Here is a 23,483-nt window from a genome sequence, read left to right as displayed (position 1 = left end):
TTGATTACGGCATTTTAGCATTTTGATCAATATTATCTGCTGTTTCAGGAGAGCTGTTTCTTAATTTCATTGTCTAAAACTGAAGAGGAGTGGGAACACTTAGTATGACACTGTATGGCCTGAAGCCATTTATTCTGTGTAAACCAACACAGCTGCTCTGCCTACACTGTGAAGAGCTGGCTCAGGGTTTAGCAGCAGCCTGCTTGGAAAAGTACAGAACTCTGTAATGCAAGTCAGTCTGCTCCTTAGTCAAGTTTTGCAGTTGGAAACTTTCTACTATTCCAACTAGAACTCTGTAAGCACCCAGGGAGGTCTGTTGTCTCTATAACCTGTAGCAGTATATGTGCCTTTTATTCTTTTGTTCTTTCAGAGAGAGAAAGAAAGAGATAGATGAAAACCAAAACACTAAGAAAATTCTTTGGGAAATCCATTTTGCATATATTCCTGCTAAGCTAATGTGAAAGCAGCTTTCCCAGAGAGTCTTTGTCAACCTTCCCAGCAAAGAGAGAAAGCCAGATGCTTCTGCTGAGGAATGGTACTAGTAGGTAACCAACCTGAACAAGTGAGAATAACACTATTGAGGGTAATAGCTCATCATGTGGAGATCTTGCAGTAGGATATCAGGGCTGAAGGAAGTCTAGGGGGAACAGCAGCAAAGGACAAAATAGAAGAGGCAGAATAAGTATTTGTTTTTTTTTTGTTTGCCAGAGCACCAGCAGATGATGTTTCAAATACATAGAATCAGTTTGCAGAGCCTACTGCTCCCAAGCATCTGAAATTGCACTTTGATTGCAAACAGTCTAAAACTTTTAAAAAAAAGCCTCTTTAAAGTCCTTACTGGACTCCCATTTCTTGTTTTCCACACAGATGTGTCAATAATGGGGATACTGGATACAACACAATCTACACCAAAGCTTGTTACCAACTGGTATGATCAGTTTGATGAGTAAAACTTTAAATAAGATAGAAAAAGTCATTTAGCCTGCCTGTGCCATGGATTCTGGCTTGTACATTGCTTCTGTTAGAATAGCCTGAAGCAGCAGATGCTGTACATCCCTATTGATGCCCCATTTTTTCCCCATCTCAATTTTCAGTGTCAGTGAGAAGCTTTCTTTTGTTTTTTCCATTAACCAGGTACTTTATGGGAAGATGAACAAACCAGTCAGAGACTAAATAAAGAGGCTTCCTTCACCTTTACACAAAAAATGAGAGACAATAAATCCACCTCTTCTTCCAGAGCCTCTTCACCAGTGCAGCTTGAAGCAACTGAGAAAATGAAGCAAGTCAAAACGAAACTGCAGCTGGTGGACCTGGCTGGGAGCGAGTGTGTCGGTAAGTGAACGTGTCTGTTCCTGGGCATGGATCCTCATGGATCTAGATTACAATAAATGCCTTTGTTCTTTAGGGAGGGATACATGCTACCATGCTCTCACACAGGGGTGGTTTGAACCCACAGATCCTGGCATAAACAAAATTTTGAGGGCTGATTGATCCGGTTTTACACTGGTATAGTTTAACTCAAAGTATGGCTGTATAAGTCTGAAATAAGCCCAGGACAGTTACCCCTATCACAGATACACTATTTGTTCAGACTGCTTTTATTAGGCCTGTTTTTCTACTCTGAAAATTAGCATGTCTTTGGTACAGGAATGTTTAAAGGGCAAAAATTATTTAAATATTACAAATATCTGTAATAATTGATATCACCATGTGTGGATTTTTCTGCTTTATTGTGGAAAAAGTCTTGGAGGAAATTAGTGTTGAAAAGATAATATTGTTTTCATTGTTTCTTCAAAGCATTTTCCTCCTGCCTCCTCTATGCACACAATAATTTCAAAAACTTGATTATTTCCTAAAGGAGAAGCTTTCTTACCAAGAAAAACCATGAAGCCAAATGTATCATTCCAGAAATAATGTTTTGAAAAGTGAACCAGTATTATGAAAGAGTCTTTTACTTTACTGCCAAGAATTCTTGCTGTTGCTCACTGTTAAACTTTTGTTCTACAGAGAAACCTAATATAATACATTATTTTTTCATTTGCTCTAAATGCTGAAAACATGTAATTGAGCAACAGGGTGTGTGTTTGTTCTCTCAGTTAAACCAGGACAAACATTTCCTTGCTTTGGGGCTCGGCAGGCCAGATCCTCCAGTGAAGCCAGAAGAGCTGTGCTCACATCAGTGTTAGATGAGTTAGTTAGTGGCAGACTGTCCTCTGCCATCAGATGTGCTAGTGGACATACTCTGCTGAAAATGAGGGCAGTGTTAACTCGTAATTGTTTTAAAATGTGGGCAAATCTAAGTGAGCAGCAGTACCTCAAGCTTCTCACACACATCAGCACCCAGCCCTGTTGGCTCTACAGCTGGCCTGGGTCATTTGCAGCCTTTACAATCCAATTGATCAGTTTTTAGCAAGCTGTGTTTCACTTTGAAAACTCAGCTAAATGCTTTGTCAAAGTTCATCTAACTAAATGCAGATAATCAGCAGTTTAAACATGTACCCCCTCCTCTATTTGCAGTTTTCTCCTTTAGGGGGATAACTGTTATCCCAGGAGTCCACTTTTCCTTGATATACAAGCAGACTGAGGATGGCTGTATATGTAATTACCCCAGTAAAGTTACCCTGAGATTCATCCTATCTTGGATTGTTATCCACCCTTTGGCAGGGTCTTCCAAACTGTTTTATTCTGTCTCTGACACCTGGAGACTCTACCATTCCAAGCTCATCTTCTCCCACAGTCACAGTTCTACAGCCCTCCCTGTCCAGTCTCCTGGGGTTTTTGTTATTACTGTACTTCTTCACATTTCCCTCTTGAACTCCTCCTTTGCTAGAAAATGCTGGCCTAAGGGGAAAACAAGATTTCTAGCCACTCCCTGTACCTGTCTAGAGGTAGGAGAGTAGGCAGTAGAGGAAGCTGTTGGCCCCATCTGATCATCCCACTGTCATCAGCTCTGCCTGACATGGATCGTGTGCTCTGGGTAAAAGTGATCTGTACCTCATCCACTATCCTCAAGAAAGCTTGAATTTGAATAATATGATGCTAAATGCTAATAGCAAATTTCTCTTCCCCAAATGCAAAGCTAAGGACAGCAGGAATTAATTACTCTTAACTGCATCCTCATCCAGACTGATCAAAGAGTTGAGCTTGCAGCACTTCTTTGAATTGGTGCAATATGTTTCATACACCAAACCTTTACAGTGTTGCTCAGGGGCAGCATAGCCACATACAACCATGCTGGGTGGGTGGTAGAAGGGCACCATTCCCTTACAGCATATCATGCCATAAAACATCACTCCACAGGCTTTGGTGAACAAAAATACTTCACACTTGTGGCTGTTGTACAGTTTTCTCTCTGCAGCTTGTGCCGTCGGTGTCTCTTCTCTTTTTCCAAAGGGATACAAATGGGGCAGCTAACTAGTATAAAAAATGGTGGAACAAACCAGGCTTCTCTCTGGGGCCAATGTGGACTCGTGTTTTCAAAACCAGTGTTGTCTTGTCTGATCTAAAGGTGTTCCTATTTTCTTGGTTCCTTGTTCTTAATACATATGGAGCCAAAAATGCATTGTACATCTGCAGAGATCAACTTTAACGTGAGATGCTTTGGACCATCTGTAGACACTGAATCTTCTTTAACCTTTCTTCCACATTACAGTTTTGAAGGCGGTTTTGAAGGTAACTAGTGTTACCAGTACCTTTTTCTACACTACCAGGTATGTCTGGAGTGACAGGGGCAGCACTGAGAGAGACCTCCTTCATCAACCGCAGCCTGTCCGCCCTGGCTGATGTCCTGGGAGCAATAGCAGAGCAGCGAGCTCACGTCCCATATCGGAACAGCAAACTTACACATCTGCTTCAGGACTCCGTAGGTGAGGGATTATTCTGACTCTTGTTCAGCAATATAGATTTCTTCTCCTGATTTTTCCTCTCCTTTGCTGTATAAAACTAGAAGATGATCTTATCCTCCTTGCTTGAATGTGCCCTCTATTTCAAAGGCTCTGGCTCACTGTGTGAGTACAAAGTGACAATTCTGAATCAGGCTAAACCTTGTTGTTTCCAAAGCTCAGTTGAAGAACAACATCTCAATGGGATCATGTAAAGGGTAAAAATTGCATTCACCAGTGTTTCATGTCAGGTACAGTTTAAAAGTTAAACGTCAATCTTTATTACTACAGGAATGCTTGCACATTCTTTAACATTGTGCTCTATAGCAGCAAGACAAAGGAGGAAGACAGGACATGGCACTGTGCTACAGTTTTGTGTTGGGGTCACTTCCTCTTCTTTAGCTCCTCATTAATGTGGAAGCAGTTTTAAAGCAAGTGTTGTGCCTGCAGTAATGTCAGATTTGTGTCTATATGTGTAGTACATTAGTCCATTTTTCTTCAGCCAGAAAATATTAGCCCTTATGCTTTTAATTTCCAGTTCAAGGCATTGACAGTGAATGAGGTAACAGTTCTTCAGAGTTTCTGAAATACTATGAATTTTTTGCTTAAGCTTTGATTTTCACTTAGTACTGGAGTCCCTACTGTGAAAAGGGACAGACAAAAAGAGAAGTGAGAGCTATGTTTTATGGGCGCTGAGCCTGATTTAAACTAAGTCTGTTGTATGACTTGGGTGAAGTGTTGAAAATGGCTGTTTCCTCCTTTGTTTAATCATTGTTTGCAAACTTCAAGTTTGTTTTATTTTATTGTTACACAAGCTATTTTGCTATTACCCCAAATTTACAAATATTTGACAGAACTTAAATAAGTGTCCAGAGCCATAACATATATGTTGATTAATTGATGAAGCTAATAGGGGAAAAAAAACTACATTACAAATTGTGAAACACTTGGGGGCAAATATCATATTGTTAGATAGATAGATAGATAGATAGATAGATAGATAGATAGATAGCTAGCTCATGAAGGAGCTGTCTGTTTCAACAGCCCTTTCCAGGAGCAAGCAGTCTTCTGCTTCATGAAAGCAATGGTAACCTGTGCTCACTCTTGCATAGATCAGTATGGTAATAATGTATAACTTGCTGAAAATAATGAGGTAAATAAGTATGTTTTGTCTTTCCCCTGCTTTTAGGAGGTGATGCTAAACTGTTGGTGATGCTGTGCATCTCTCCTGGCCAAAAGTACTTAACAGAATCAATGCAGTCTCTGGGATTTGGAACTCGTGCTCGGCAAGTTCAGAGAGGACAAGTCAAGAAGAAAAATTTCCCAGTGCCGAGTAAAGGAAAATAAAACCTAAGACTCCTATGGATTAAAGTATCATTAATGAGTTCCTCAGACTGAAATGTATATTGTTGTCCTTAAGCCATTCTTTTAGATATCAACTGCCAGCTAAAATAAACAATCCTCGGCATGGCAATAGTAAGCAATAAACCTGCTAATGATGTTCTTGCTCCAGAGATAATAGCAAGTATTGACAACAGCTACCCACCATGGTGGAATGGTAGAGAAATAAACTGGCCTATAAGACATGGCTTTGGTGATGTGTTTCTTTAATTCTGCTTGCCCTAAGTCAACAGGGCCCTGATTTAGGGTGGTTTGCTTCTGAAAGGCCAAGGATGCATTCTGTCTTCTCAGTAAAAGCCAGGAGTCTAAATATCATTCCAGTGCTTCATAGCAGCAAGTGAAATACTTCCTCCCAGCTTGGATTAAAAATGAGACACATCATTTTTTAATTGCTTTTCTATCTGGCATGGATGGGGTCGTTCCTAATGCACTAGCAACAGGTAGGAGTGTAAAGGAATCCATCAGCTGTACTGAATGGAGTTTTGTTCTCCGGTTTTAGGTAGGAAATAATGGCATTACTGAGATGGAGAAAAATAAGTAAGGCTATATCTGTTAGCCCTCTGGAATGTAGCTTAGAAAGCAAATGAGGGATTACACAACTTTTTGAAAACACACTTAAGTTAAATAGTTGGAATGAGTCCCAGCTCTGCTGAGTTCATTAAACCCACAGCTTTGCCTGTTTGGGGGTATTTTTGCTCCATGAATGCTGAGAGGCCCTGAACTACAGATCCTAATGGGGCCCAACTTGTACAACTGTTGTAGTAATCTGGCCTATTGTTTCACTTGCATTTCTGAAGCAAATTAAACACATCACAACCTTCAGATTGTGATGTGCCTTCAGATTAAAAAAGACACTGTGCCTTCAGATTAAAAAAGGATAACCACATAAATAAAACACAAAACACCAGCTTGTGATATGCTGTTTGTCACCTGCAAGAGGCTTTTCACTCTTTTACACCAATGGTGAGACAACATCATGCAGGGTTTGTGAATGAAGTGACACTGGAAGAACTTTCAAGGAAGTTTAAGCAATAATGTTAGAGGTGAGAAGTAAGTCCAAGATGAACAGTTGGGTTCAAGCAACATCTGATGTGTTCGGTGCACTAAATTATTGCTCGGCAGAGGCCTCAAGAGCCTCTCAATTTTTTTTCCACCAGCAATTACTCTGCCCCTAGACTGGGAGAGAGGTCATTGTTAGGTCACTGCAAGAAGGCTTAAATTGCAGTGGCCTGCCCCAAAAGCTGGAGTTTATAGTACTCCAAGTCACTTAACCTTCACAAGCACAAATATTTACCCAGAGATTATGTAGCATACTATTATTGGAATTTCACCCTTGAATATATAACAGCTGCTGTGTTGCTTGCAGTGCTCAGAACATAAGTATTGAACCAGAGAGCTGTAATAACACTTGCTATCCTAAATAATGTCATGAGGGTAAAAAAAGCCTTAACTTTACCTGATTGCAGCAGTATCAGAGAGGTAGAAAACAAATCGGGCCACGGGAATTTAGGAAGCTGAGTGGTCAGTAAAGCAATCTCAGGTGAGAAAGTGTCAGACCGAGGAAGATCAGCCTGGTAAACAAAATGCAGGAGCAGCTTCAAGCACACCATAGTCTCTGGACAGCTGGGTTACTAAAGCAGCCTGGATTACAGCTCAAAGAGAGGTTAAATAACAAGGGCTGATTCTACCAGTAGTTAAAAGTAAATTCAAGTATTTTAAGGATTTGACATTTTTAAGTGTTACACAGAAGTGCAACTTGCCATGAGTTGTTCTTTCTTTTCTTTTTCTGAAAAACTGCCCTTCAAAACTTTGGATTTATTTATAATCTTTGTTGTAGGAGAAAAGCAGCAGTAGTTATTATTGAAGCAGAGAAATAAACCCCTCAAATATGAGCAAAAAGGTTAAGTTTCTACATTAACATTAACTCTGCCAAACTGAGAGTATGCAGCATTCCCTAATCCTGTTTTCCTTGTCAGCATAGCATATCGCTCACTGTTTGACTTGCACACAGAGTGTACAGGATATGCAGGGCAGCAGGGTTAACATTTTGTTCTAACAACTTTCAGGTTTGGAATTTCCTGGGTTATAGAGATGTGATTGCTCAATCACAGTGTCAGAAGGGAAGAAGGGTAAAAGTTGTACGGGTGAAATGGCTTTACTCATGTGTCTAAGCTGAATTGCCTTCTGTCCCAAGAGTCACTCAGGCCTGCCAAAGGAGGATATTCAGACATGTAACTTATGTCTTGGGGAGCAAGCAAAACAGCACGTGCAAGGCCCTGTACTTCTTTCTGTAATTTTTCAGTGTTTAGGTATTTTCTGCTTTGAAATTACATCTATTTTAGAAAAGCAGATGTGATAGATATTCACAGAGCTGACCTCAAGGTTTCCCTTTTTGACTAAAGCCTATCCTGATAAACCAGTCCTATCTTGGCACTGTAAAGCTGAAACACTGAAATACCAACACTAGGAGAAAGAAAGGTGATGTTTGAAAGAATTCTGAAATATTGAGATAGAAGGGCATAAGCACCAGGGAAAGGGTGGTTGTTCTTAAGAGTGCCCATGTAGTCTATATGCTAAAACAGCTTTGCTCTCTGCAAGGGCAGGGGCACAACCAAATGAGAGTAAAAACAACTTAAAACAAAATAAAGGAGAAGATCCGTTCAGTGAAGTCCATGAGTGCGTGTAGCATTCAGCCGGTGTCTTGGGGCACTGAAGCTGGAGCACTCTCAACCCTGCTTCAGACAAGTCACTAGGTCACTGTCTCAGAGCAGCTCAGTATAGAGGGGTGCTGTTTCCTATGCATGATCCACATGCCTTGGTGTCAGTCAGCATGTTAACCTTCCACTGCTGGGCTCTCATTCTCCTCCCCTGGGCCCTGACAAGTTCTCTTGTGACATTTCAGTTGGTGCTTACCTATGTCACACCTCGCACTGTCCCCTGGCTGGCCCCAGGAAATAGGCACAAACCTACATGATGCTGCAAGGCACCACAAACCCCAGCTACCCAAGGGATTTGCCTTCAGGAGCTCCTCTTGAATTTATGCAGCTCCCTGTAGAGGAGCTGAGCAAATAATTTCAGCAACAGTATCCAGAAACCTCCAACTCTTCCTCCAAGAGCCTGCCCACTGCAGAAACCACAGCAAACACAAGAGAATTTGTTCTCATGAATACTTTTGGTACTCCGCATCCTGGTTTAGTGTCCAGGCGGCCAAGGAGCCAATGGTGTGAAGCCTGACCAGCACAGCACCTGCCTGGAAGGCCCAGGGTCCCACAGTCGTGCAGATGTACCCCAGAGCACCTTATTTAAAAGTGGAAGCAGCTTCCAAACTCCTAACCCATAGGCCAAGCATCCTCCCAGGAAGGAGAAACTTTGGATCCAGTTCAAAGACAAATCTTTGAGCTCTTGTCTCTCCCAGTACATGCAAATGCTCTGGCTTGAAGGTCATTTAGCAAATCTGGAGATGGGGCAAGGAAAATGGGACTCTGCCAGATCAATCCCCAAGGCCTAATAGCAGCAAGTGCTTGTCTAAGGTAATATACACAGATATGTGTACACGTAAACCTACACAAAGTTAGCAGAAATCTAGACTTAACTAGAATCACACAATGACCTTTAAAGTACAAGTCCAAAATTAGGCCCAAAATTACAGTTTGGTGCCCACATTTCTCTGTGGATTTATCATTACAGACTGAATTTATCAGCTGAGGTTGGTGGTTGACTTGAAGCCAAAGGAAAGGGATTAACAGGATAGATCTAGTTACTGTAGATCTATAGTAATAGATCTATAATAACTCTGCAAGAACTCTGCCTCCGTAGTCTATCAAGGGAGTCCAGGCAAAGGGTTTAGAGCACCAACTCTCAGTTTGCCACAGCCAGGGAAACTGATTGCTCAAGGACTTGATATTGAAGGACATACAACTTCTGTGGAGGATTTTCACTTATGTTTTTCAGCCTTGAACCGTGCCTGCCCAGCTCTGCAGTGCTGGTTCACGTGCCTTTCAGCCTTTGCAAATATGTCCCCAGTTCCCTTGCAGCTTTCAGAGCCGGGCAAGATCGCATGAAATGAGGCAGAGCAGATCACATGGCAAAGGAGCAGGTCTCCAGAGCTCTCTCTGAAGATGTTTTATTTGGCACCTGCAAGATACATCTTTGTACAGGGCAATTCACAATTTTTTTAGCTTTGAGTGCTAAACCCACAGTGCAGTTCACAGCACTCTGCACCCCCCTCCAGACAAGCCCTTAATCTTCCTCATCACCTAGGAACACTCTTATCAGCAGAGCCCAAGAAAGCACTGTGATCCACCATTGCTTAAGAGAGCTGCATATCATTGCAGGGTTAAAACAAACCAGTAATTAAACCAGACAGTGCCTTTTGCCCACTCTTAAACAAAACCTTGACCTATGCTGACGTATGAAAATTATATATTTAATTTCCATGTGTGGCTTCATGATTTGGCAGCAGCCACACCACAAAGAGAGCCTGCTTTTAGCCAGGCTAGAAAAACCATAATCAGCATTGGAAGGTTCACAAAAATTTGTTATTAAATTGCTGATTCCATTTTATGAAGCACTTTTCCAAACCCTTGCAAAATGTGAGGAACAGGCAGAATGAAGTGGTTACTGGAAAAGGCTTTTGGCTTTTGCTAAAAAGAAACAGTCGCAAGCTGATGGGCTTGCAAGTCCCTTCCAGCCAAAAGAAGCAGCAGCATCTGATCATGGAGGAGCAAACAGGCCCAGAGTACAGGGATGCCAAAGGTTCGGCAGCCTTTCACAAAACCAACTTGGCATTTAAACAAGGACATTAACCATAGCCCCAGCCAGATCAAAATGCCACATATCATATAATGGAGGGCACAGGGGGATCTAATTGAAGGACACAAGAGAGAGGAAACATTGCCTACAACTATTTTTGCCCTCTTGTACACCCACTTTTATCAAACCAGGTTTTATCTTGCAATGCATCTTACTCTTTTTATTTTGTTTAGTTCTTTAAAATCTAAGATTAAATTTGAGCCGCCTTGAATTCGTGCATGTATTTTATGAGATTAGCATATCGTATCCACAGATTTTCAAGCCTAAAGTTGCACCTCTGCTCATTTCCCTGGGGAACCTCAGTTAAGTCAAATTATCACCCCCTTCTTCTCCCAGCTCCCCTGGGTTCATTTTTGCAAGTATCTCCTCCAACACGTATCCCCTCTTACTCTGTTACATGAAATTGCTATCCTGCCTGGGATGAGTCAGTGCCCAGCTATTCACTTAAAAGCAGCACCAGGAGTGCTTTTCCTTTTCATTTTCCTCTGGACTTTACTAATTACTTGTGTCCCTCTTCTACATAAAACAAGACAAAACAAATAAATTAAAGGAACCATCAACAAAAATGCCCCACCCCACTACTATGAAAAGTTTTGGAAGCCACACCAGAAGCTTTGAAGATCCAAGAGACAGAAGATGATAGCTCCTCCCTCACTTCAGATGTCTGGATTTTTTGTAGCATGAGCCTCCTCCACCTCCTTCTGAGTATGCACACATACACAGAGACTTTGCCCACTACAGTCTCTTATCTGTTCTTTTAAATTATACAAGCTTCAGGAAAAACACACAACTCAATTCAGAAATGGGAGCATTTTGCAGGGCAACCAATACACTAGTGAGCACTGCTTCTTTAGGCTTTAGTCCTGGGCCTCAAATAATTCCAGCCTTTTGGCAAGCAGCACCAACGTTCCTGTCATAATGTGCATTACACATGCTCTAATAAGTTTTGTTTGCATTTGAGATCCAAGTGTCTGCAGTTCTTTTCTCCTGACCCATGTCCCACACCCTCCCCAAGGCAGGTGGCTCAGTGTGGGTGGGTGCATGCACTCATCCACAAGCTACCTAGAAAGGAGGTAGATGAGGAACCCATGCTGCTCTGATGGGCTCTGCTGCCAAGGCTGAATCCATGGAAAATGGTTAGCAGGTATTTACCATGCCAATGTTCAGTGTCTCCTAATGCAACCAAACCTAAATAGTCAGATCTGACAAGTTATTTCACAGTGTGTTTCTCGTGGGAAGCACTTCCCAACAGAGACAGAACAAAGTTTACAAGAGGCATTTCAATATTGCAGTATCTAAACAGAGACACCTCATGGAGATGGCACAGGGCTCAGCCCAGAGGGACAATAACCCAGCTGTTGGGAAGGTGCCAGGCAATGCAATAGCCTCTGCCTGGGCTGTCTCCAGTGAAGACAAGGGGCCATAAAGGGCATTGTACCTCTGGAGAACCCCCACTGATGCTGTGTTATGGAGAGACGTGCCCAGTCTCCATCCAGAAGAAAGGCTGACTTCTGCTTCCTTACCAGAATCTCTTTTACCTGCTAGATTTGGCATAACACTTGCAACAGCAAGGGGCAGGATGTGACTGTGATGCCTGAACACAAGAAGCTGTACCTACACGTTCAGCAGCATCAGCCCTTTTGTTTGCCCACGTGAACAAGGAGAGAGGACTTCTGATGGACACATTGAATTCACAACAGCCACTTTAAGGACGTGGGATGCAAGCAATAGGCCTACAGTTTTCCAGCACAAGTAGGCCTATGTTAAACCCTTCTTAGGAGCTTTGTCCCATAAACCCAGACACACCAAAATGTCACAACCTTTGCAGTCCCAGCTGCATGTCATGAACTCAGCTCCTGTGCCATACAGACATAGGGCAGAAGAACTGGTGAATAATAAAAATGTTAAAATGTGCAGTTCCTTGGGGACATGGAGCAGAGGACAATAAGCAAACTACCTGCACAGTCCCAGGAAGAGTCCTGGTAAAGAAATCTTCCCTGGTCAAGTTACACAGCAGGGAAACGGAACACCTGGGGGAGCGGAGCACACAGGTATTGCTCCTGATCCTCACATCACCAGGACTGCACCCAGTGTGGTTGTGGGCCTTGTATGAGCTTAGAAGTAGCTACAAGTATTACCTCAGGCCATATTCAGACCAACAGAACAGCTGCTCTCTCCACTCATTATTTCTCCATCCACCTCGCCTTACTGGAGGTGTACTCATGCTGTGTCTCTCCTGAAGTGAGCCCTGCACTCCCATGGCATGGTGAAGTGGTCTCTCTGCACAACATCCTTGCCAAGCCAGGGAAGGGGTGGTGCCACTGAGGACACCTCTGCCTGTTTGCAGGCAAGTCTGGTGTGGCACAAAGCAGGAACAACTGCCTTTGCCCACGACATCGTTTTGGAGAGACCAGCCAAGCACAGAGGATCCCAACATCCCCAAATGCTCTGGGAGAGCCAGGGAAGGTTACACACTACAAGGCCAGGCACAGACAGCACACAGGAGTCCTGCAGCCAGGTGTGCTCTGGGCCACCTCTGGGTCACAGTTACAGGGGGTGGGGTGATGGGGAGCTTGAAGGCAAGACAAGCTTACCACAGACACAAGAAAGCAAAAGTATCCAACTTCAAAAAAAGGCCAGGGACTTTTGGACACCATCTACTTCCCAAAAGGAGTGAAAGGGAAAAATGGAAAAGGCCACAGAGTCCTGAGGGAGCTCTGATAAAGTAATGCCAGGCACGAGATAGTGGAGATGCTGTGACACTGACTCATACAAATGCTGACTCGCTGAAGTCCTGAAAACAACCCTGGCAGATCAGATTTCATTGGCACTTAGCACCACGCAGCTGAGGTCCCATCCTCATTGCTGAGATTTTGCCAGATCCTGGCCAGAGCCTCAGCTTAGGCACCTGCTTTTGACAGAGCAGATCTGAGAGGCCCCTAAAGAAGGGCCCCAGTGCTCCCATCCACACTCACAAAGTGGCACTGCCACCAGATCAGTCCCTGCAGGTGTCCCACTGCTACATCCTGCTGTCCCCTTCACCCAGCTGCTCACACTGCCAGGCATTTGTGGCCCAAATCCAGACAGGGCTGCACCCAGTTTGAACTCAGCAATCACAGCACATGTGCCCTGAGAGAGGACACTGTTGGACAATTGACATGTTTGAGGCCAAAGTCCTCTGCAGCTCAAAAGACCAGGACTGCAGAGCTGTTTTCCCATGAGAATCCCAAGCTCCAGGCAACACAAGAGCCACAGACTTGATAAAATAAGGGCAATCAGGAGTAAAATAAGCCCTGGCCAAACGATGCAGAGAGCACAGAAGACCTATCAAGGTCTGCCAGGTTACTGCTGCCCTCACCCATGTCATTGCTGCCTGTAGTCCTCTAGTCCTTGCAAGTTATTCCTTACACCAGCACATCCCAGGGAAGAGTCAGCAGTTTCACCATTAGGAGACACCAGATAGGAGGAAGGTAGAAACAGTTTGCAGGACACGTTCCAGAAATTAATATGGCTCTTAGAGCAAACAACATTTGGAAAAGACTAGGAAGCAAACAAGCCCTGCCCCATTACCCCAGCAAGGCTCTCCTTACTTCTCCCCTGGGCAGCTCATCCACAGGACCACAACACTGGAGCTTTCTGGTCACTTCTCACAGAGCTTCTGCTGAGCCCTTCTCTCTTACTTGGCTCTTTGCATCAGAAAGACAGCTGATTTCCTGTGCCTCGATTGCCTTCCTCTGGAGCTCCCTCCTCCTGGACCTGCTACCAGCTGCAGCAAGTTAAACACTTGAGCCACTAGGAGCACTTTGTGGTCTCTGCTGTCAGGTGTAGGAGAGTGGCTTAGACACCAGAAACCACTTCATGCTCCTCCATACCTGGGATGTCACCACCTCACTGTCCCTGCTGTCACCATGCCTTGTGGGGATCTCTGTTTTAACCATTCATCCTGAAATGGGAAGAAATTGTACTTGGAGCTTTGTGGGTACCTGCTTGGAGTTAGAGAGGCAGCTCTGAGCTAAGGACTACCTCGATGAAGCAAGGCCATAATGGTGGCAGTAGCAGTCTGAGGCAGCAGCTTTGAGGAGTCTTTAAAGTTTGTTAACCTTAAAGATACTGGGTTGTCCAAAAGCTCAGCTGTGTCCTTGGGAAAAAGAAGTCTGTAAGAGCTCCTATCTGCCTGTGTTTATCCTGAAAACAGGTTAAAGTTGACATTATGGCTGTGGAGCTCTCCCTAAGTTTGCCTAAGCTGCCCTATGTTTTTCAGTAGTAATGCTGAAAATTTTGGAGCTCAAATGGGTTTGTGCTGAAGCAGATTGAAAAGCAATGGTTTGTACCCTCTCTATTATTTGCAGAGCACATGTTAAGCAAAGTCATACCCAGCTGCTCCCACACCAAACCCTGCTGCAGGATATGGCTACAGCTGAATGCCAGTGCTGCCAGCCAGGCTGGGCTGGGACAGGCTGGGGGCACAGCCGCTCCAGGGGAGCTGTCCACACTCCCAGTCTCAAGGCATTGTGTAAGTGTGGGCTTGGATCTAGATGTTCCAAAACATACCTGTACTCAAGGCTCTCTATTGCCCTTCTGGCACAGGCCCTTAATCTCTCCTATTGCCAAATTTTCCCTTCAGCCAGGTATGCTGAGAAGCATTCCTTGTTTTCCTTCTTACAAGCTGTAAGCCTTATGCAGAAGCATGATTCAGGGATCTGGGTTTCCAAAGAAAACCTAGAGCACTGCAACACCTGCACACATGTGGGGACAAAGTTGGCAATACTAACACTGTCCCCTGCCCCCGGGTGCCTCGCTGGCCTTAATGCACCCACTCTGGTGACTGGCACGTCCTTCCTGACCATCCCAAGAACATGAGCTCCCAAAAATGAATCACATAATCCAATAGCACTTTAACACAGGAATTACGGGAGCCCTCTCTTCATGTCTGACTAGAAAGACCATAGGTGGAAAGTTTGCATTAGCCACAGAAAGACCATATGGGCAGAAAACCCTCCCTGACAGCAGTAGTGGTGCACTATGTGCACCTGAGGAGAGGAGTGGAACACTGCTCGTGTCACTGGTCCTGCAAACACAGAGGGTTTAAGGATCCACTTCAGGGGACAATACAGGTAAAATCCAGGCTGGCTTCCCAAGCCTCTCCCATACACCCAGAGAGCCATTTAACCCTAGAGATCAGGAGTGCCAGACAGGGAAGATTTCAATACCACTGTCAGGAACAACAATAAACTGCATCTCAGTCCTTATTTCCAGCACTTGGTATCTCAGAACAGGACAAAAACTTCCTCCCTCTCATCCCCAGAAGTTTCACATGGAGGAGAGAAAAGTACCTGGCTTCCTGCAGTATAAGATTTTGCTCAGGAATTTCCATCCCAACAGCCAGAGCTCTTTTGAATGCACCTGAGTTTGAGAGGGTGCAGAGGGGAGGGTTACCCCAAAGCCTGCACTGAGCAGAAAAGCAGGGAGGGGCTGCGTTGATGCAACTCTTCCAGTCTGAAAGTCCTTGATTTGACAGAGACCCATAGTCAAGGCTTTCTCTATTACAAGGGTGGAGAACATGGATGTGGGAATTGGTCTCCATTGCAATGATTGTCAAACAGCTCAGCTCAGCTGTTTGTCATCTGGTTGTAGCAAAGGGGCTAAACGCTTTCCATGGCTAACACAAAATGATTTTTCCTACACTGAATGCTCTGCTGTTACTAAAGTGGTATTTTCCACGTGGTGGCTTGAGACATAAGGCTGCAGATTGGAAAGCAGCATATACCATATCCAATTATCTCATTGCATATGAGAATGGCATTGATTGAAGAAAGAAAAACAAAGATTGGTATAAATGTATTTATGAGATTTAAAATAAAAATGTGATGTTTATATTTCCAGGAGTAAAAACAAAGCAGAATTTTAAAATACCACAGCTATGTTCTTCAATAACCCATACTCAGCTGCCCCTGCAGTCTGCCAGAAAAGATAAATATGATTTTTCATCATTACATCTCTGCAGTAGAACAACAGACTTCCCATGCAAGGCTTGCTATCTGGATCTTATTCTAGCAACTACAATCTCCTGCTTGCAGAGACAAACTCAGGGTTCAGAAGGACAGATACAGCCAGTACCTGGCTGACTGGCAGCATGAAAATACAGCATGACTATAGACTCCAGTGTGCCCCCAGAAAATGAGCTTCAGTGCCAGCAAAGGAAGGACAGGAACTACTTTGAGCTGGGTTTACTTTATAAAATGTTGTTTGGATGAGAGAAGTGAAACGAGACCCTTTCTGTACATTTCTCCATCATCTCCTTGCTTCCTCCAGCCCATCCCTGCTGACCAAAGGCATTCTTGCTGACACCAGACTCAGCCTCTCCTGAGCTCCACTCCTGCGGAAGCCCTGCACCAGTCGGGGCTACCCAGTGTGCCATGCCAGGAGGGTGTTGTGTAAGAGGCACCCGTGCACTGTGTCACCGAGCTCTGGGCTCAGCCACTGTGCCAGCTGCCCCTGCTCCAAATGGGCCGAAGGCAAGGGCAGAAGGGCCCAGCTGTGAACAAACAGCAGCCCAAGCCTAATATTCAGCTACCCAAATGGACCATGGAGCTAGAGTTGGATGGTGGGCGAGTGATTGCAATGGCACTCAGATGCCATTAAAAATTCAGTACATCTGATTTCCTGGGTGCACCTAAGGGAAATACCCAGTGGTGCTGCTCTGACACTGCAGAGGTTCTGCAGAAAGGAAGCTCGCTCCAAGTCGGAGAGAAAAGCCGCTTCCCCGCGTGGTATTTGGGGCTCCCTCACACCCGTCCTGTCCCAGCATGGCCCGTGCATGACACAGAAGGCGCAGAGCTGGCTCAGCACGCACACACCTCCATGCTGTCCCAGCTACAGCATCTCAGGGTGCAGCTGCCCGGGCCCCTGGGATTTCTTATCCCATTAAACCCGTTTCCTTTCTTAAACCAACTTGTCAAAGGGAGGGAAGGGTCTGAACTTGTATCAGCGTTTCACGGCTAAATTATCCCGTGCCAAGGGTGACCAGAAGCTAAAGGGCATCAGCTTTCTCCGCAGTGCAGGAGCTGGGCCCCCGAGGCCGGGAACCACTCCATTACGCTTTTGTGCGGCATTCAGTGCGGACCCGACGGCCACCGCTGGCTTTGGGCTCTGCTCACTCAAGTACCGATCACCCCGGGCTGCCCCGTCACAGGGGAGACGGTCAGCCTGGACCCGGCAGAACGCTGACAGAAGCTGCCCGAGGTGACTCGGCAGCTGCCGGCCCCGGCCCGCCCGGAGCCCCGGCCCTGCCCGGCCCTGAGGCCGCCGCGCTCCTCGGGCGCCCCCGCGCGGCCCGGCCCGGCCCGGCCCTGCCGCACAGCCCGGCCCGGCGGCAGCCGCGCCGGCCCTTGTGCCCCGCGGCGGGCCGGGCAGAACCGCCGGGGGACACGATGGGTCCCTTCCTCCTCCCCGCGCCACAACTGGTGGGCGTCCAGGAGAGACATGAAGGCAGGAGCCAGGCCACGAGCCCGGGAGGAGACTCCAAGAAGGGGGAGCCGTCATAGCAGGGGCTCCGAGGTAGAGGTAGAGCAGATGAGCGTAGGGATGAGGGAACAGAGCTGCCACGAGAAGCTGGGCAAAGTAACTTGGAGCTACCCGACCCAAACAGAAGAACCTTGCTGGGGGACAAGGAGCTACAGCTTTCCAGTGAGAGGCTTTAGGACCAGTTCTTGCTCAAAAAATGTTCAGACTCTTAAAATACGGTATCAGCCTCCAGCGTCTCAGAATTTGCTGCCAAGAAATCCATTGAAGAACTGCTCTCACCTCACCCAAAACACCTGGGTTGTTTTACCCATCAGCTTTAGCACACACCTTCAGGCCTTACCTCCATGCAGCTCCCACATGCCTCAAAACAGATCTAGTGTAGAAACCACATTGTCCCCATCCCACACTGCAGCACTTGACTGAACCCACACAGGATTTGCTGGCACCATGAGAAGCCCCATCTTCTGAGACAGACTCGTTCTATACGTGTTGGTCAGCGGCAGTCCACCCTAGAGGGCAAGAAAGTGCTATTACTTGCCAAGCAAAGAAACAATGAGAAGTGACCAAGTCCTTCAAATTTGGGTGACTTAATGTTGATCTGTTATTTAGTTTTATCTCCACACAAAGCTCCATGTGTAATCAAATCACCCTCTCCCAGCATCCCCAAGCCAAAGTCAGATGAGTTTCTAAAGGCCTTGAAAATTTGTATACTGGAAACATAGGAGGTACTGGACAAAAATGTAGCTCCTGGAAAGGGCTGCTTAAGCTGTTTGTGAAACTGCAGCCTAAGAGTCTAGTGTTCTTAGAAGCCCAAGAGATCTCTGGATGATGTCTGGAAAATATTAAGAAGAGTCTTAATGTTTCTGGACAATTTTTGATGAGAGGCCATAGGGCCACTGTGGTAAGGTTTCATCAGGAAGATGCTTGGTGCTCATTCTCTATCAGCTCTAGCAAAAGCAGATGTTTTACTGTAATAAACCTTAAAAAGCATCTTTCCAGGTGTTTGTGAGAGAAGCACAGAATCACCTATGCTTTTTTTCTTGATAGATAAGAACTTTGTTCTGCTTTGCTACTCTGAGTTGGTAAGTTATGGCATCTATTCCCTTTATCCCCTTGAGATGTGGTTGTATCTGGACCTAGAGGCTGAAATGACAATTAGGACCCAATTTGCTGTGTGATACGAACTGGTGTGTAAAATACAGTGGCATTTGTTACGAGAACCCTCATGCTGTCTGGATGAGATCTTCTCCCCAAATTCAGTGGTGGCAGGACATCCTTGTGTCACTGGGTGTATGGTGGGGTGTGAGGTGTTTCAGTGAGCCATCCTGCTGATCCCTGAAGCAAATGGCTCCCTGCCAAAGGCAGCTTTAATCAAGGCAGTCCTGCAGCAAGACAGACAGACAACTGCCTGGAAACAAATCTGTCTTTGGACAAAAATATGAAGTACAAGAAAGGAAATCTTAAGAATAGAGGCAACACTACATACAATTTTTTTTCCAGAGAAAAGAAAAAAAAAAATTATAAGAGGCTCCCAGTGAGCAAGCTTCTTCAAGAAGATATCCAGATAGTCCTGCAGCACTCCTTCATAGATTTATGACCCAAGAAAAGAAAACTTTCCATTATCCATGCCAGACTCCAGGCCAGCAGGTTAGGTGACTTTGGTGGAGTGCTCTTCAGCAGCACTTTGCATCCTGTGGGCTGGCAGCTGTCCTTGGATGCAGCCCCCGGAGGATGCTGACAGGATCTCTCTACCTCCTTGGGAGTTCACACGCTTGGTTTACTTGACTAACCACCAGGAGCAGCCTGACTTGTCTCTTCAGTCAGATGCAGCCCCCTCGAGTGTCCTGCTGACTCCAGCCTGCTCAGCTGTGTTCTTAATACTTGACATACCCTTTGGCATTGTACTACTGAGAATAGCAAGGAGGAACAAGAGTTGTTCCAGTGACTGCAGTGCCTCTGGGTTTGTCATCACAAGCTGAGCTCATAAGGATTAGTCTGGCAGCAAATTCATTTCTACAACCCATCTCAAATGGAAGATACAATCCTCCTTGGACACAAAAATGACTACACAATTACCTTTTTTCTATCCATACTTTATTGCAGGTGTATATATAATTATTTATATTTTATTTTAAACAAGAAAATCCTTTCATGGAAAGGAAAAACTTTTACCATTAAAATAGAGTGATTATAACAGGAGTATTTTACAAATATGTACAAATATTGGCAGCTAGTTTCTAATATCAGCTGATAAATTCTTACACACTAATGTCTACCAAACTATCAAACCCAAAAATAAGAGACCTTCTAAATCCAAACAAAAATAAATGTATTACTAGCAGAAACAGGTGGTTTTGTTTGTGTTTTTTTTTTTAATACAAATACAAAAGTTGCATAATAGATATTCACAGTGCTCGTAAGATATTGATTCATTCTCAGTCTATACACAAAGTGTCTGGTCTCCCCTTCATATGCATATGTCACTTACAGTACTGGAGGGAGCTGCACAGACCACAGAGAGAAGACGGTCAGACCTGTAGAGTTTGCCTTCCCTACCAGCCATGAATAAATACAAGAACTCCTCAGGAATGTACAAGGCAGTGGAAGTTCATGCAAGAGTCAGTTACACTGTTTTCGGGCATTGGTACATTTTGTAACCAGTGGCAGCAGGATTACAGCGCTTCACCAAATCCTTTGGAGGCCTGCAACTGCAAAACCAGAACAGTGAGGTGCCTGCTGGCAATAAACACTTCTGTGATGTGGTTAGGCTGAAGCAGATATGGATGTGATTGTCTTTGAGAGAAATGTGCACATGGTGCACACGCATTTTATGACCCTTTTCCAAACAACTATACCCACTGAATTTTGACCTTTTATTCCTGTTAACAACCATTCCCAGAACCACAAGTAACTGTACATCTGTGTGGGTGGGAGAGCAACAGGTTAGTGGGGTCTCCACTCCAGACCTCCCCCTCATGTTTTTCACAGACAGGCGCTGCTGCAGTAAGAGCCATCCCTCCAGCTCCGTGGTGGCTGCAAGAGCAAGGCTCCTGCATTGCTGCAAGGCTGCTCCCTGTTGTACAGCCACTGGCCTCCTGCCCATCTCCCGTGGCTTATGGCCAAACAGGACCCAGGTAACAGGGAGTGACTGACAGTGGGAGGACTGGACTGTTCAAGAGCAGCCAACCAGATTTCCTTTACCCATTTAGAGCCATTTAGAAGAATTTATTTTGGATGCAGTAAACATACCTCAAGTACTCTTTGCAAAGGCATTTTTGCTTTGTTTGGAACAAAGGAAAAGAGGCTACAGTGAACACACAGCTCCTAATTGTTCATTACAACAAGAAAGAACAGTGTGATCAAACAGGGCACAGTCAATTAAGTTGTGGCTACAGTGCATGCAGCTTGGGTTTGGTGCTGGATTCATCTTGGAGGATGTAGAGCAGTAGAGCCCACTTCAGTAAATGCAGATGCACCTGCCTGGCCTGTCTCTATATCCCACTCACACAGAAGTAGCAAGATGATGGACTTCAAGGATTTGCTACTTTAATGACTTATGGGAATGCAATTTACCAGACCAACTACTGAGCTTGCAAGCCCACCATCAAAGCAGCAGCTCAAACTTTCCTTGTCATAGTCTGGCTTCCTTCCTTTCCTGAATTAGGCCATCTTCAGCTTTTGATGACCAACACTGCACAACACTTCCCCAGGCAGCAGAATATTATTCCTCTGCTTCTAGAGTTTGAACACACCTAGATGGCTGTCAAAAGCTGGGCACAAAGCTGGGCCTTCAAGTACAAGCTTCCCAATGCTGGGAATTGATGAGGGGAGGAAACCAAACACATTTATTTGCATGTAACAAGGTAGCAGAATGTTTTCCACACCAAATGCTTGAATCAAACAGCATAATTGTGATTATTTCCCTAGTGAGAGCCAGCACAGCCAGATCCACCACTCTCAAGATCACCAAAACAAGTACCCTTGGTCTGGCACACAAACTCCTTACACTTGCACTGTCATCAGCCCTGCAGCACCACACACACATACCTGTATGACCTATCCATGACTAAGTAGGACACAGTCACTCTGTCTGTCCTTGCAAAGTGACTTTTTCCAGTCGTTACCTGCCTCCTAAGGAGAGGGGAAAAAAATCTAAGGAACAGATTTATTAAAAACAAAGAAAAGAACAGCATTAAAGTATGAATCAAAGTAAGGGGTGATCATGCCTGGACAAATTCTCCAGTCACACTCCTCTCTTCAAAAGCCTGTCAATTAATGCTCTTGCCCTCTGTACTCTCAGAAGCAGCCAAGTCATTTGATTTATCTCCTCCCTATCTCCCCAAGGATATAATGCAAATCTGCATCACAACAGTAGTAGACAGCTGACAGTCCGTTCCATTTGTTGCAATAAAGAAAAAAAAAAAATAAAGACCACACATTGTATTTGGCTGGATGCTTACAACAAAATAACAACAGCAAAAGAAGAAACAACTCCTGGCAGAGCAGGTCTTGTGCCCAGTGCAGCCAATAAGCAACTTGTGTTCATTACAACTGAAGCAGGCCAGACACTTCCATACACAGCCCTCCAAATGTGCTAAGAGTATATCCTGGCCTGACAGCTGTTGGCAACGTTGCAGCAGCACAAACTGAAGACAAACTATCTGTACACTAAAATTAAGAGACATGGACCACAAGAGAAAGGCAGGAAAATGACATAGACTTTAAATTTCTGATTAATCCATTTAGACAAAGTTTGCTTTACTAGCTCAGTGTCAGTTTTGGTCCGCTCTTTTTTGGTTTTTATGTTGGTTGTGTCCCTGCTAAGAGTGCAGGCCACTTCCATTTTCTGCTCAGACAGACACTACCAATGCCAGTGTTAAGTGCTACACTCCAGTTGATTTGCCCTGTAGCCAGGTCTGCAGAAGTGATGCCACTTACTGATACGGAGCTGAATAACAAAGCCGCTCACCATCTCCTGCAAGAACCAGAGTGACATCACATGTGTTAATGAGGTATATATTGCCATGATGAGCTATTTCCTGGTATGGAAGAGCTCCAATCTCATTACACCACAAACTCCTCTGGGAGCTGGTCCTCTCCCAGAAGATCCAAGGAGAGGCAGTTCATGGATCGCTTCCCGTAAAGGGCAGACTTGGTTTTGCAGTCCGCTGTGGAATACACACAGCCGTAGACAGACAGCTTATCCTCGAGGCTGCAGCCGAAGGTGTAGCTGTGGGACGTGTCTGAAGACAGTGTGGCACTTAGCGACGGCTGCCGGCGCTTGTGCAAGCGGATGTCATCCAAACTCTGGCTGTGCTGGTCCATGCAGCTCCGGCTTTTGGGCGATCTGACCTGCCAGTTCAGCAAGACACACACGAATAAAAACAATGAGCTCAGACATAGCCTAAGGATGCTGGCTGTGCATGCTAAAAGTTTCTCAAAATTGTTCTTCCCCTCTTTCAAAAGAGCCCCACCAGCCTTCTGAAAGATGTTGGCTTAAAGAAGGAGCTGTGAACAATTCAGAAATTACAAGTGCATTAAGCTGCCATGCCACGTTGAGCTGGATCCTGATCTGTCTGCCCTGTGTCCTCAAGTGTCCAGTACAATGGATGAAACACTTGACATATACTGACACCTGAATGACCTCACACTTCTTGGCAGATCCAAGCAGTTGTCCTCAAATGGACAAAGTGCACTTAACAAAAAACTACGCCAAGTGCCTGAACACATTAAGTCTAATGAGCTGAAAGGAAGGTTCAGAAGGCAACCATGCAAACTAATGCATTACAGTGTCCAGTAATTGCCACAGTTTCATCTACATTACACTCTTCCATAAAGAGCAGCAACAAATCAGCAGTAAGTCCC

At 45.0% G+C, this 23,483-nt stretch overlaps 2 protein-coding genes across 8 annotated transcripts in view; one reads left to right on the top strand and one right to left on the bottom strand.

The window, feature by feature from the left end:
• Positions 1 to 5,469, top strand: part of KIF25 (kinesin family member 25) — a 40,807-nt gene extending 35,338 nt beyond the window's left edge. For all 6 annotated transcript variants that reach the window (XM_053974564.1, XM_053974563.1, XM_053974568.1 and 3 more), the window contains 3 exons: positions 1,135 to 1,332; positions 3,711 to 3,866; positions 5,071 to 5,469. In XM_053974564.1, coding sequence (XP_053830539.1) covers positions 1,135 to 1,332; positions 3,711 to 3,866; positions 5,071 to 5,228 — 512 coding nt within the window. In that variant the 3' untranslated portion in view covers positions 5,229 to 5,469. The remainder of the gene's footprint in view (positions 1 to 1,134; positions 1,333 to 3,710; positions 3,867 to 5,070) is intronic.
• Positions 5,470 to 19,160: 13,691 nt separating this feature from the next.
• The window catches only part of FRMD1 (FERM domain containing 1), a 30,951-nt gene continuing 26,628 nt past the window's right edge, over positions 19,161 to 23,483 (bottom strand). For both annotated transcript variants that reach the window (XM_053974546.1, XM_053974547.1), the window contains one exon: positions 19,161 to 22,970. In XM_053974546.1, the coding sequence (XP_053830521.1) occupies positions 22,683 to 22,970 (288 nt within the window). In that variant the 3' untranslated portion in view covers positions 19,161 to 22,682. The remainder of the gene's footprint in view (positions 22,971 to 23,483) is intronic.

Source organism: Vidua macroura, chromosome 3, assembly GCF_024509145.1.
Source record: "Vidua macroura isolate BioBank_ID:100142 chromosome 3, ASM2450914v1, whole genome shotgun sequence".
NCBI lineage: Eukaryota > Metazoa > Chordata > Aves > Passeriformes > Viduidae > Vidua > Vidua macroura.
Note: the sequence above shows the minus strand (reverse complement) of the source record. Positions and strands in the feature narration are given on the sequence as shown.